General features: G+C 53.5%; 1 protein-coding gene across 4 annotated transcripts in view; it reads left to right on the top strand.

Moving 5' to 3' along the window:
• The first annotated feature begins 3,916 nt into the window (after positions 1–3,916).
• The window catches only part of CTTN (cortactin), a 32,502-nt gene continuing 24,798 nt past the window's right edge, over positions 3,917–11,620 (top strand). Inside the window, exons 1-4 of one of the 4 annotated variants that reach the window (XM_081797614.1) lie at positions 3,917–4,017; positions 8,283–8,380; positions 10,530–10,616; positions 10,723–10,796. In XM_081797614.1, coding sequence (XP_081653740.1) covers positions 10,530–10,616; positions 10,723–10,796 — 161 coding nt within the window. In that variant the 5' untranslated portion in view covers positions 3,917–4,017; positions 8,283–8,380. The remainder of the gene's footprint in view (positions 4,018–8,282; positions 8,381–10,529; positions 10,617–10,722; positions 10,797–11,620) is intronic. The other 3 variants (XM_081797611.1, XM_081797613.1, XM_081797612.1) reach the window with 3 other exon arrangements.

Genomic DNA, 11,620 nt, shown 5'->3' with positions numbered 1-11,620 from the left:
TCTGACCCTCCTCCCTCTCATGCTCTCTGTCTCTCATTAAAAAAAAAAAAAAAAAAGAAGAAGGTAGCAGGAGGGGAACAATGAAGGGGGAGAAATCGGAGGGAGAGACGAACCATGAGAGACGACGGACTCTGAAAAACAAACTGAGGGTTCTAGAGGGGAGGGGGGTGGGAGGATGGGTTAGCCTGGTGATGGGTATTGAGGAGGGCACGTTCTGCATGGAGCACTGGGTGTTATGCACAAACCATGAATCATGGAACCCTACATCGAAAACTAATGATGTAATGTATGGGGATTAACATAACAATAAAAAAATTTTTAAAAAAAGAGTGGGGCAGCGGGATTTCGGGGACAGACACAGGGGTCACGTGCAGTCGGTCGGAGGCAAATGGTGTGATGCAGCCACGAGGCTGGAAGGCGCAAGAAGGGTTTGTCCTCCAGCGCAGCCAGAAGGGGTGCGGGGGGGGGGGGGTTCACGCCTCCACTTCCCTCGTGGCCGAGACTAAGAGCCAGTCTCCGGGTCCTGGTCCCAGCCCATGCAGCAGCCCCAGCAGGTGCGCGCTGGCTCGCGCGACCCGCGCCTTCCAGGGAGGGCCCTCGGCCCCCGCTCGGACTCTGGTGGGGACCGGGAGCGTGCGGGCTCGCAGCGCTGCGGGAGAAGGACGGCGCGGCCGCAGCCCAGACCGCACCAGCCAGGGTACAGACGCGAAGCCTCCCAGGCGCCATGCTGCCCGCGTCTGACTCTCACTTCCGGAGGAACGGCACTTCAGGGGCGCTCCCGCATTCCTAGGTGAAGTCCCATTGGGCCAGGTTGGAGCACGTGCCCACACCTGAGCCAATCAGAGCCAGAGCATTGCGGTGTGCTGATTGGCTGAGGCCTGGGTCGTGGGCGGTTCCCTGGCCCTAGGTGAGGATGCTCCCGCAAGTTGCACGAGAGGAAGGTGCGCGGGAAATGTATGGGAAACCCAGGCGCAGAATCTACGACTTTCCTAGTGAACGAGGGTGCTCTGGATAATTGCCCAGGCCCCGCAGTCGCCCACCTGCTGTGTGGCTTCAGGAGGCGGGGTGCTTGGCCAGCCTCTCGGATCTCCATCTCCTCTGCCTCACCAACTTTCTCCCCCTGTTACTGTCAACTGAGGGCCCACGCTTATTGGGCACTCCCTGCATGCCCGGCCTGGGGCCGATAAAATGACATTCGGTCTCCATAGTACAACTCCAGGATGCAGGTGCTAGGTGCACAGCTGGGGAGACTGCGGCATGGAAACGCACAGTGACTGTCCACTGTCATGCAGCTAGTAGGTGGGGAAGCGAGGATTGTAGTCAGGTCCTCAACCTCCACAACCTTTGTGCCAGAGTACCCGTTCTTGTCCTCAGGGAGTAAAATCCTCTATGGAAGACACCACCAAAAGGGAGTTTTCCCTTTAGTCCGTGGAGCAACCCACACACCGCTGCACTGTGCGTAGTAATGATGGACGGGAAAACCCTTGAGTTCTTTCTCTCTGACCCCCGCTGTTCCCCGTGCATATCTGGTTCTTTCCCACCTCTGTGCCTCTGCTTGAATGTCTCCCTGTTCCTGGGACCCCTTTCCCACCTTTTTTTACATCCTTCTCCTGCTTACTTTTAAAGCCCCCGCTGAAGAGCCATCTCGCTGACATCACCTCAACTTGATGGTGCCTCAAATGTACCAAGTCAGGATACTGACTGACCCCTCCAGCTGGGTGCCTCTGTCTTCCCCCTCCTCACCTCCCTCCGTTTTTCTTGTCTGAGCATCTATGCAGGGGCTAGGGCCGTCCTTTTGTAAGGAGAGCTTTCAGACTTTAGAATGACAAAAGTGGTTATTGGATATTCTTTCAACAGAACTCAGAGCCTCTGATAATCATTTGATTCCATGGGCTGTGTGCCTTTGTTTTTGCCTGCATTATATCATACTTCGGAAGGAAACAGACAGCAATGCAAATAATTCTCGTCTGTAGATACACAAATTAGCTGAGTGTAGTGAAATACAGTTGACTATTGCCCTATGGATAGACTGGTTTTTGCAAATTCATTTCAGCAGTCCCTTGGCTTCTCCTTCGATAAGCTGCAACATCTTATTGCTTCGTTCATTATTAGGTTACATAAAATCTTTGACATGCATTCACTTTACCAGTATATGTGTATGAAAATCACTTTATTTTTTTAAATTATCCTTTGACACCTGACATCTCCTTCCCCATCCCTAATCCATCCTCAGACCTGACAATTTAACTTTCTAAATGTCTCTTGTATCTACTCGCTTCTCTCCATCTTACCTGCTACCACAGGTTTGCCTGAACTGGCTGTCCTAGGCTCCTACCTGGCTGTCTTCCCATCTATTCCCCACACAGCAGCCAGAGGGATCTCATTATAATTCAAACTTTATGATGTCTCTTCTCTGCTTAACTTCCTCTAAGGACCTCCCATTTATTTTAGAATAAAGATCAAGGTCCTTGCTGTGCCCTGCCAACCTCTACATGACCTGGCCCCATCTTCCCCCACTGCCCTGCTTCATCACCCTACTTCTGCTACCCAACTTTCTTCAGTTCTTCTGCCTCAGGGCCTTTGCACATGCTGTTTTCTCTGCCTGGAGAATTCTTCCCGCCTGACCTCCTTACTCCTACTTGGCCTTCAGATCTTGGTGCAAATGTTAATTGCCCATAGAATCCTTCTCTGGTGGGCGCCTGGGTGGCTCAGTCGTTAAGCGTCTGCCTTCGGCTCAGGTCGTGATCTCACGGTCCTGGGATCGAGTCCCACATCGGGCTCCCTGCTCTGCGGGAAGCCTGCTTCTCCCTCTCCCACTCCCCCTGCTTGTGTTCCTGCTCTCAATATGTCTCTCTCTGTCAAATAAATAAATAAAATCTTTAAAAAAAAAAAAAAAGAATCCTTCTCTGGTGAGTTAAGGTCCCACATTCTCCCCGGTACAATTTCACAACACCTTTTTTTTTTTTTTAAAGATTTTATTTATTTATTTGACAGAGAGAGACACAGCGAGAGAGGGAACACAAGCAGGGGGAGTGGGAGAGGGAGAAGCAGGCTCCCTGCAGAGCAGGGAGCCCGATGTGGGACTCGATCCCAGGACTCTGGGATCATGACCTGAGCCAAAGGCAGTCGCTTAACAGACTGAGCCACCCAGGCGCCCCTCACAACACTTTTTACTTCTTTACAGCATTCATCTTGTTTCCTAATTACATTATCTGTGTGATTATGCCTGACTTCCCTTCTAGGCTGGAAGGTCCCTGAGAACAAGGTCCATATTTATTTTGCTGACCATCTATTCTTGATACATATATGGCCTTCTCTGGTTGGATAGATGGGTGGATGGATGGATGAGAGATGTCTGATGGATGGGTAGATGCATGAAGAGCGGATGGATGGATGGAGACGGATGCACCGATGGGTGGACGGATGGAAGATGTGGGTGATGGATGAAGGTTGGGCAGATGGATGGATGGATGGATGATGCGTGGATTGGTGGGTGGAAGAATGGAGCGTGGGTGGACAGATGGTCGGATGGGTGGATGATGAAGATGCTAGTACCCTAGCTGACTGACTATTACAGTCACCTCTTGCGAGTCCACCTTGCCTAGCTCATTTTCCCTTTCTCACCCGGGGCAGTTCTAGGAATCCTAGAGCACCCCTGGGAGCATCTGCCCTTGAGCACAGGCCGAGCGGGCGTCCCCCTGCACTTAACTCCGTAAGGAGTTGACTTCATTTTCAGGTCGGCTCCGCAGCCCGCACACTGGCGGAGCTCGCGCCTGCGCCACCGGAGGGCGCAGCCCGTGCCACGTGGGCGGTGGAGGCGGCTCCGGCCGGAGGGGCCCGCCAGCCGAGCTCCCAGGGCGCCCGCGGCCAGCCGCCCACCCGGAGGGCCTGGGGCGGGGCCTCGGCGGGACCCGGATGCGGCCCCGCCCCCCGCCGCGGAACCGGAAGTGGAGCCGGGCGCCCGGGAGCAGCGGGCGCGGCGGAGCTAGGGCCGGGCCGGACCGACCCCAGGCTGCAGTGAGCGAGCGCGGCTTCCTCTTGGGGGGTGCTGGGAGGGGGGGCCCGCTCCTCTGCCGGCTGCCCTGGGCGCCGCCAGCCCCGGAACGGGAAGGAAGCGGCGGTCGCTGCGGTCTCGCCGCTCTTCCGCTCGCGGTTTAGGGCGAGGGCGCGGGCGCGGGCGGGGGGGGGCGCGCGCGGGCCGGTCGCTGGGCTCCGAGAGGAGGGCTCCGGGCCCTGAAGGGGAGAGGCTGGGGCTGCGGGGAGGAAGGGGGACCGGAGGGTCAGACGGGGGTAGGGGTCCTCCGTCTGAGTGCAGGGTGCCTGGGTCCCTAGGGGGGAGCCGGTGAGAGCCGAGGGAGAAAGACCGGGGGTCTGCGCGGGGCGGGGTCGGCTGGGGTCCGAGTGGCCGGGGAGGGAGGGGCCGGGGAAAGACCGAGGTCGGGCGGGGTGGGGCCGGGGTCCGAGGGGCCGGGGTCTGGCAGGGAGAGGCCTGGGGTCGGGGAAGGGTCAGGGTCGGGCGGGGAGGGGCCGGGAGTCTACGCCTGGCGGGATCCGCCGGTGTCCTAGGGGCCGCGGGGCCGGGGAAGGGCTGGGGTCGGGCGGGGAGGGGCCGGGGAAGGGCCGGGGTTTTCCGGTGCCCGCACCTACCGGGAGCTTCTGCAATCAGGTCAGTTGGAATGCAGCGACACGCGCAACTGCGGCTAGTTGAGAGGCTCTAAATTTGGAGCAGTCCCTCCTCTGGGTGTGTTGGAAGTCACCAGAAAGGTTCTTTTGGGCTGTTTGTTGTGTTTCCATCTCTTGAATATTAGGGAAGCTCGATCGCCCTACTGGAGGGTTGGGAGAAGAGGGGACAGGGCTTCCTCGGACTGGAATCTGTGGACGAGTGGGGCCTCTGGGGGAGGAATCCCATTTTCCGCTGACCGCAGCTCTGGAGGCATCCCGAGTGGGCGCTCCCCTCCCTGGGACCGCCCCGCCAGCGCCCCATTTGGGTTGCGTCGACTTGGCCCCGCTGTGCTCTGTCGGGGGTTAACCCCCTGGGTTCTGGCCGCCTGGTCCGGCCCAGCGGGCCCAGGGCTGGGAAGGGCTGTGCGTTGGGCAGGCCCCTGCTGTCCCTGCCCTTCTCTGACCGTGGGGTGAGTCACTGCCCCAGTGCGTGGAGGCAGCCCTGTCTCTCTCAGAAAAGCACTCCCATATCCCCGAGGAGCAGGAAGAGCCCTAAAGGCCACTTTCCGGTTCTCCAGAATAAGAATAAAGAGGGAGGGGGTGCCCGGTTGTTTTTGATACTTTGTCTCCCAGTGCCTACCTCTGACTTTTGGGTGGATCATTTTGATGGGCTTATCTTTAAAGCACTTCTAAGTGGTTCTGATTGGTGATTCATCTTTGTTGGGTGCGGGGCAGCCCAGGTAGGTGCTCGGAAAGGGTGTGGTCGAGGGCCTGAGTCATTGGGAGCACCCGGACTGCCTGGTGTGTTCCCCGGGCCCCCACCGGACATGGCCTCCAGCACTGGCCTCGTCTTTCAGATTTGCAGGTGTGCAGGCTGGTGCTCTGAGCAGACCCAGGGGAAGCATGCCCAGGCGCCAGGGGGCTTTTCTCAGCGGAAGTGCAGCATGGAGGAGTGGGTCTCCGGGCAGCTGTTTTGGCTCCTCTGGGCCTTGTTCTCTCTGCTTCTCTGCTGCCCTGGCGATTATGACCTTAATGGGAAGCTAATTCTGTCCCATCATCTAGAACCTTGTCCTGTAGAGTTTTCCACTCGGTTTATATGGCAGCGTCCAGTGACGTCACACTGTGCGGTCTTGATGAGTGAGTACGTGTGACGTTTGCAAGGAAGGTCTGTTAATGGTGAGGGGTGTTTTCTGTTAACATTTTATTTGAGATGCAATTCACATACCGTATAATTCACCCATTTAAAGGGTACAATTCGGGTGCCTGCGTGGCTCAGTTGGTTAAGCCACTGCCTTCGGCTCAAGTCATGATCCCGGAGTCCTGGGATCGAGTCCCACATCGGGCTCCCTGCTCGGCGGGGAGTCTGCTTCTCCCTCTAACCCTACCCCCTCTTGCGCTCTCTCTCTCACTCTCTCTCTCTAATAAATAAATTTAAAAAAAAATCTTTAAAATAAAAATAAAGGGTACAGTTCAGTCATTTTGTCGTATATTCACACAGTTGTGCAATCATCATCACAGTCCATTTGAGAATAATTTTATCACCTCAAAAAGGATCCCTGTTACCTCCTTCCAATACTAGGTAACCACAAATCTACTTTTTGTCTCCCTAGATTTGCCAATTCTGGACATTTCATGTAAATGGGACTATATGATACCTGGGGTTTGGTGTCTGGCTTCTTTCCCTTAGTGTGTTTTCGGGAGTCATTCCTGCTGTGGCGTCCAGCAGGCCTTCCCTCCTGGGTGTTGCCAAATAACAGTCCTCTGCGTGAAGGGATCACATGTACCTGCTGCCTCACGTGGGCATCTGCGTTGTTTCTGCTTTCTGGCCATAATGAATAATACTGCTGGGAGCGTTCCTGCGTGAGGTTTTGTGCAGACATAAATTTTCCTTTCTCTTGGGTCTGTCTCTGTGGGTGGGGATCGCTGGGCCACGTGGTAACTGTGTTTAACTTTTTGACGACCTGCCACACTGTTACTCATTTTACTTCACACCAGCCCTGTGAGGCGGTTCTGGTTTCTCCACACCGTCCTCAAACTTGTTATTGTCTGATTTTTTATTTTAGCCATCCTAGAATGAGTGTTGTGGTAGCTCACTTATGGTTTTGATTTGCATTCCCTTCATGGTTAATGATACCTAGTATCTTTTTGTGAGCTTAGTAGCCATTTATTCATCTTTGGGGAAATGTCTCTTCAGATCCTTTCCACTTGGTTTTACAATGTGGTTAATTGTCTGGTGGTTAATTGTCCTGTTTATTGTTGAGTTGTCAGAGTTCTTTCTTTATTTTGGGTATATGATCTGAAAACATTGTTTCTCTCATTCTGGGAATTGTCCCGAGTCTCTTGCCGGTGTCTTGAAGCACAATGTTTCAGATTTTGTCCAGTTTATCTGTTATTTCCTCTTCGTGCTTGTGCTTTTGGTGTCACATCTAAGAGCTGTTGCCACATTGAAGGTGATGAAAATCTGTGCTTATGTTTTCTTGTGAGAGTTTAATAGTTTAAGCTTAGATTTGAGATCTTTGACCTGCTTTGGGGTTAATTTTTGTATATGTTGTGAGGTAGGGAGCCAAAGGCATTATCCTTGGGTCCAAAAACATACCCAAGCTTTTACATTTTCAGTTATCTTTGTGATTTTTTTTTTTAATTTAAAAATTTGAGGGGGTAATAAATTGTTGTAGATCTGAGGCTCTCACTAGCTGCCCTTGGGTAGATTTTTATAGATGCTTGCTGATTACAGTAATAACCTCAGTCCCTAGCATATACTAAGCAGCCTACAGAAGTTAGGGTTTCCAGAGGGGACTGAGGAGAGAGAAGGAGTGAATAGTTGGGTCAGGAACTCAGTAGGAAACTGAGTGTAGGGAAGGCTAGCAAAGCACCATCCCTCCAGTTCCTAATGTGTGACAAGGCTGCAGGCTGATGCAAGCGGCTCGTGCTTGTGACTGGCTTGTTCCTAGGGAGCGAGGGGACCGGATTCCTCCGCTCTGTAATGTTTAGCAGTACAGTGCCGATGGAAGTTGTTGTCTCGTCCTCGGGAGAAGGTGGTGCGTTGGTGGCCCAGGGAAGTGGAGTCTTGATCTCTGTGCTGTAACCATATCCGCTCATTAGAAGCACTGCCTGTTCTGCGCTGCTCCCCGCGTCACCCCGCTTCTCATCCAAGTAGCCGTCACTGTGCGGCTTTTGTCTCCCAGCCACATCGTGATCCCTTCAGAGTTTTCCTTATGTTATTTTTTTAAACTCACAGTAATAGAATTTTATTATTTTTAGCAAAGTCATAATTTAGAATGAGCAAAGAACGGAGACGCGTCAGGATGATAGCCAACAGAAGATGTCTGCTAGTGATTGCAGCAGTAATTTCTGTTTGCACGAAGAAAAAACTTTATACAGCTATAAGCCTTTTGAAACTTGCTCTTTTCTGTATTTTCTCAATGTGTCTGAAAATCGATTGAGCTTTTAGGTTAGTAAGATGCAAATCTTGCCATCCTCCTTTCAGATTTCTTTACAAAGCCTCGTGAACCGTGGGAGGATGTCAGAGTTTCCTGAAAGGACCTGTGCGTACAGGGATTTGCCCAGACTGCCTGTCAGTAGACATCCGTCTGAGCTTTCTACTCTTCATCTTTTTGCAGACAGAATCCACTCCCAAATGCCTGGAAATTCCTCACTGGATCACTGGGCTTTCCACAGAGATTCGTGAGCAGCCTTTCATCTTCAGCCAGAAAGAAAGGTTTGTGCATCGTGAGCAGTCTAATCTTCTTTCCCCTCGGACTGTCAGGGTGGATCCCTGAGCAAGGAAAGGGGTGGGTGTTCTCCCTTTGGGTGTGCAGAGACAGGGACAGTATTTTTCTGGGAGGAAATTGCGTTGTTTAAAAAGTAAAGTCAGGGTGCCTGGGTGGCTCAGTTGGTTAAGCGACTGCCTTCGGCTCAGGTCATGATCCTGGAGTCCCTGGATCGAGTCCCGCATCGGGCTCCCTGCTCGGCAGGGAGCCTGCTTCTCCCTCTGACCCTCCCCCCTCTCATGTGCTCTCTCTCTCTCTCATTCTCTTTGTCTCAAATAAATAAATAAAATCTTTAAAAAAATAAATAAATAAAAAGTGAAGTCAAGGGACGCCTGGCTGGCTCCATCAGAAGAGCATGTGACCCTTGATCTTGGGGTCTTGTGAGCCGCACGTTGGGTGTAGAGATTACTTAGAAATAAGTAAGTTAAGTAAGTCAGTCAGTCCAGTTTCTAGTGTTGCCTGTGGTTTAGAAATAGCAACGGGTTCCAGAAAACTCTGGAGTGGAGGAACAGGAAACATCTCTGTCCTGGGAGGAGCCGTCTGGCATCTTGCTGTGGAAGGTGGAGGGGCTGCCAGGCAGGATGGTAGGAAGCAGGTGCTAGTGCTCACCTTGCCCTCGAAGGAGGCTGGCTTCCAGAAGGACCACTGGAGATGGGCTCTGCTATGTTCTCCGGATGAGTCTCCAAAAGCAACGGGCAAGGCCTCTTTCACCTTTGCCTGAGGGGGAAACGTAGCCTCACGGTCCTCCCCAGAGACCCTGCCCTTCTGCGTGACCGTGTCCTCAGTGGCTTGAACTATGGGCAGCTGAAGTCCCACAGTTGGGTGGCCCCTTTCTAGTGTGGTGACGTACGGGGCACACTTGACTGAGAGCGGCAGACTGGGCGAATCAACTTTTGGGCAGCTGCCCCTGCATTTGTAAGTGGGCGCACGGGGACGGAGCGTATCTGGTTGCTCCTCCCAGGGCTGAGGGTTTAGTCTGTTTGTTCTCTAAAATCGTGTCAAAAGCGGATTACATCTGGGAAATGCTTGCCGTGCCTGGGACAGCCAGACAGAGCAGAGCAAGGTTTGCGGTGGCCTTGGGGACAGTGTTGATTCTGCCTTACCCAAGATCAGGTGACTGCTCAGGTGACGGCGACAGCAGTCCCATCTGGGAACTTGAGAGCGCTGTGAGGCACCCCTCACTACCACCTTGAATTTGGACTCGAGGCCCAGCAGAGCTGGGGAGGGGGTGGTGCGGATCTAGATGGGAGGTTTTCGGGCTTGTGAGGGCCTTCTGTCCTGTCTGAATTCAAGCCACAGAAGCTTTCGGTTGATCGAGTTAAAGTAATCTTCCAGGTGCTTCCTGGGCTAGGTGAAATTTTATTAATACTTCTGGGGAAAAGGAGTCCGTTCTTCTCAGACATCGTTTTCTCTTGAAACTCTTAAAGATTAGATTTTACCTTTGCGGTTAGGAAGAGCCTCGAGCTGGGCAGCTGTGAAGCCGTCGTCCTCTGTGCCAGGTGAAACCGTCCGCTGGGGCGGAAAGGCGACAGGCCGCGCTCGGGGCTGCCCGGTGCGGGGAAGCGTCGCAGTCCACGTCCTGGGTACTTCCCCAGGTAGATGGTGAAGCGACCCTCTCGTTAATCACTTGAAACATTTGTTCACTTGTCGGAGTCTGAGTTAAGGAAGTCACTGTTAAATGTCCAGTAAGTACTAGAAATCAAAATGGGTACTTTTCTTTTTTAACTGTGGTAACGTAGGCTTTACGCTCGCGGTGTGGGGTGCTCTCCTGTTCGGTCAGCGCTGTTGTCACGACTCAGTGCAGGAGGGATGTATTCTTAAGGAAGTAAGTGCACGCGAGACTTTTTTATTTTCCAGAGGTGTTCTCATTTGAATTGAAACAGTATTTCCGATCGGTGTTTCGGATGCCACTGGAGAACAGTGCTAGAAATGCAGTGTTCTGTTTCCTTCCTTTGGGGTGTTGTGGTCCGCGCGCGGGGCTGGTGGACGCTCCCTCGCCGACGTGGCTGCGCCTCCCCGCGCCGGGTCGGAGTTGGGGGGCTGGGGGGCCGGGAGCCGCCTGCTCCGCCTCCGTGACCCCACACACTACTTTTTCAGATGTGGAAGGCTTCGGCGGGCCATGCCGTGTCCATCACCCAGGACGACGGGGGCGCCGACGACTGGGAGACCGACCCTGACTTCGTGGTACGAGTCACCAGCCCACCTTGGCTGCACTTCTCCCGAAAGGGGCTTTCCTCTGCTGTTCCTCTGGGTCGTGTGAAGTCTGCTGATCATTTCTTTTTCTTTTCAGAACGATGTGAGTGAGAAAGAGCAGAGATGGGGGGCGAAAACCGTGCAGGGCTCTGGGCACCAGGAACACATCAAGTAAGAGACTTTCTTCCTGTTGGAGTGAAAATGGCCCCCTGAAAAGCGGACAGCAGATGGGGCGGGGGCCCTGGCCTCTGTCCCTCACGCGGTCCCTCCATCCGCTGTGCGAGAAGAGTGTAGGACACTGACGTACTTGTGCACGTGTGTGCAAGTGCATGTGCATGTGCGCTCACATGCGCAGGGACTTCAGGTTCCCACTGCGGACGAGTATTGTATTTACGATTCCAGAGTCCACTCTTCCAGTAGCCGAAGCCTCCTCGCAGGATGCGGTCCCCTGCGCTCCCTCTGCAAGTGGCCGGTCTCTAACATGCACCGTGTCTTTGAATGCCTTAGACCTGAAACATCCTCCCCCCGTGATTTTCTTACAACTTCACTACTTTATCACTGGCCTTTGGGTCCTGGGAGCTGGATTCTAGGCACTGTATTCTCGCGAAAAGCCCAAAATAGGAGAACTGATGGTCGCCATTGTAGGAGAACATGGCCTTGTTCCCGACTTGGCCCTGCCTTGACCTGTCACCTCTCTGGGTGGTGTTTCCTTGTCAAGAAGTGTAGATAAAAGCAACTTTTAAAACGCACTCAGACTTTAGTGTAGGCCATGCTGGCTTCAGAACGTATCCGCCCTTTCCCTGTCGTGAAGGGCCGTCCCTGACCCCGTGACCTGTGGTGGCCATTTGCACCATTTGTCTTACTTGGCCCCACTATCTCTCAGGAAGATGAAGCCTTTCTTGGCTGAGAAAGAGGCGGAAAATCGTCCATAAGAGAGGGTGAAGTCTGTAGTGTGGGCATTTTAGACCGAGTGTCCGTTCCTCCCTGACCTGCTG

This window comes from Leptonychotes weddellii, chromosome 11 (assembly GCF_054177405.1).
Source record: "Leptonychotes weddellii isolate Sample4059 chromosome 11, ASM5417740v2, whole genome shotgun sequence".
Lineage (NCBI taxonomy): Eukaryota > Metazoa > Chordata > Mammalia > Carnivora > Phocidae > Leptonychotes > Leptonychotes weddellii.
This window is presented reverse-complemented; position numbering and strand designations above follow the sequence as displayed.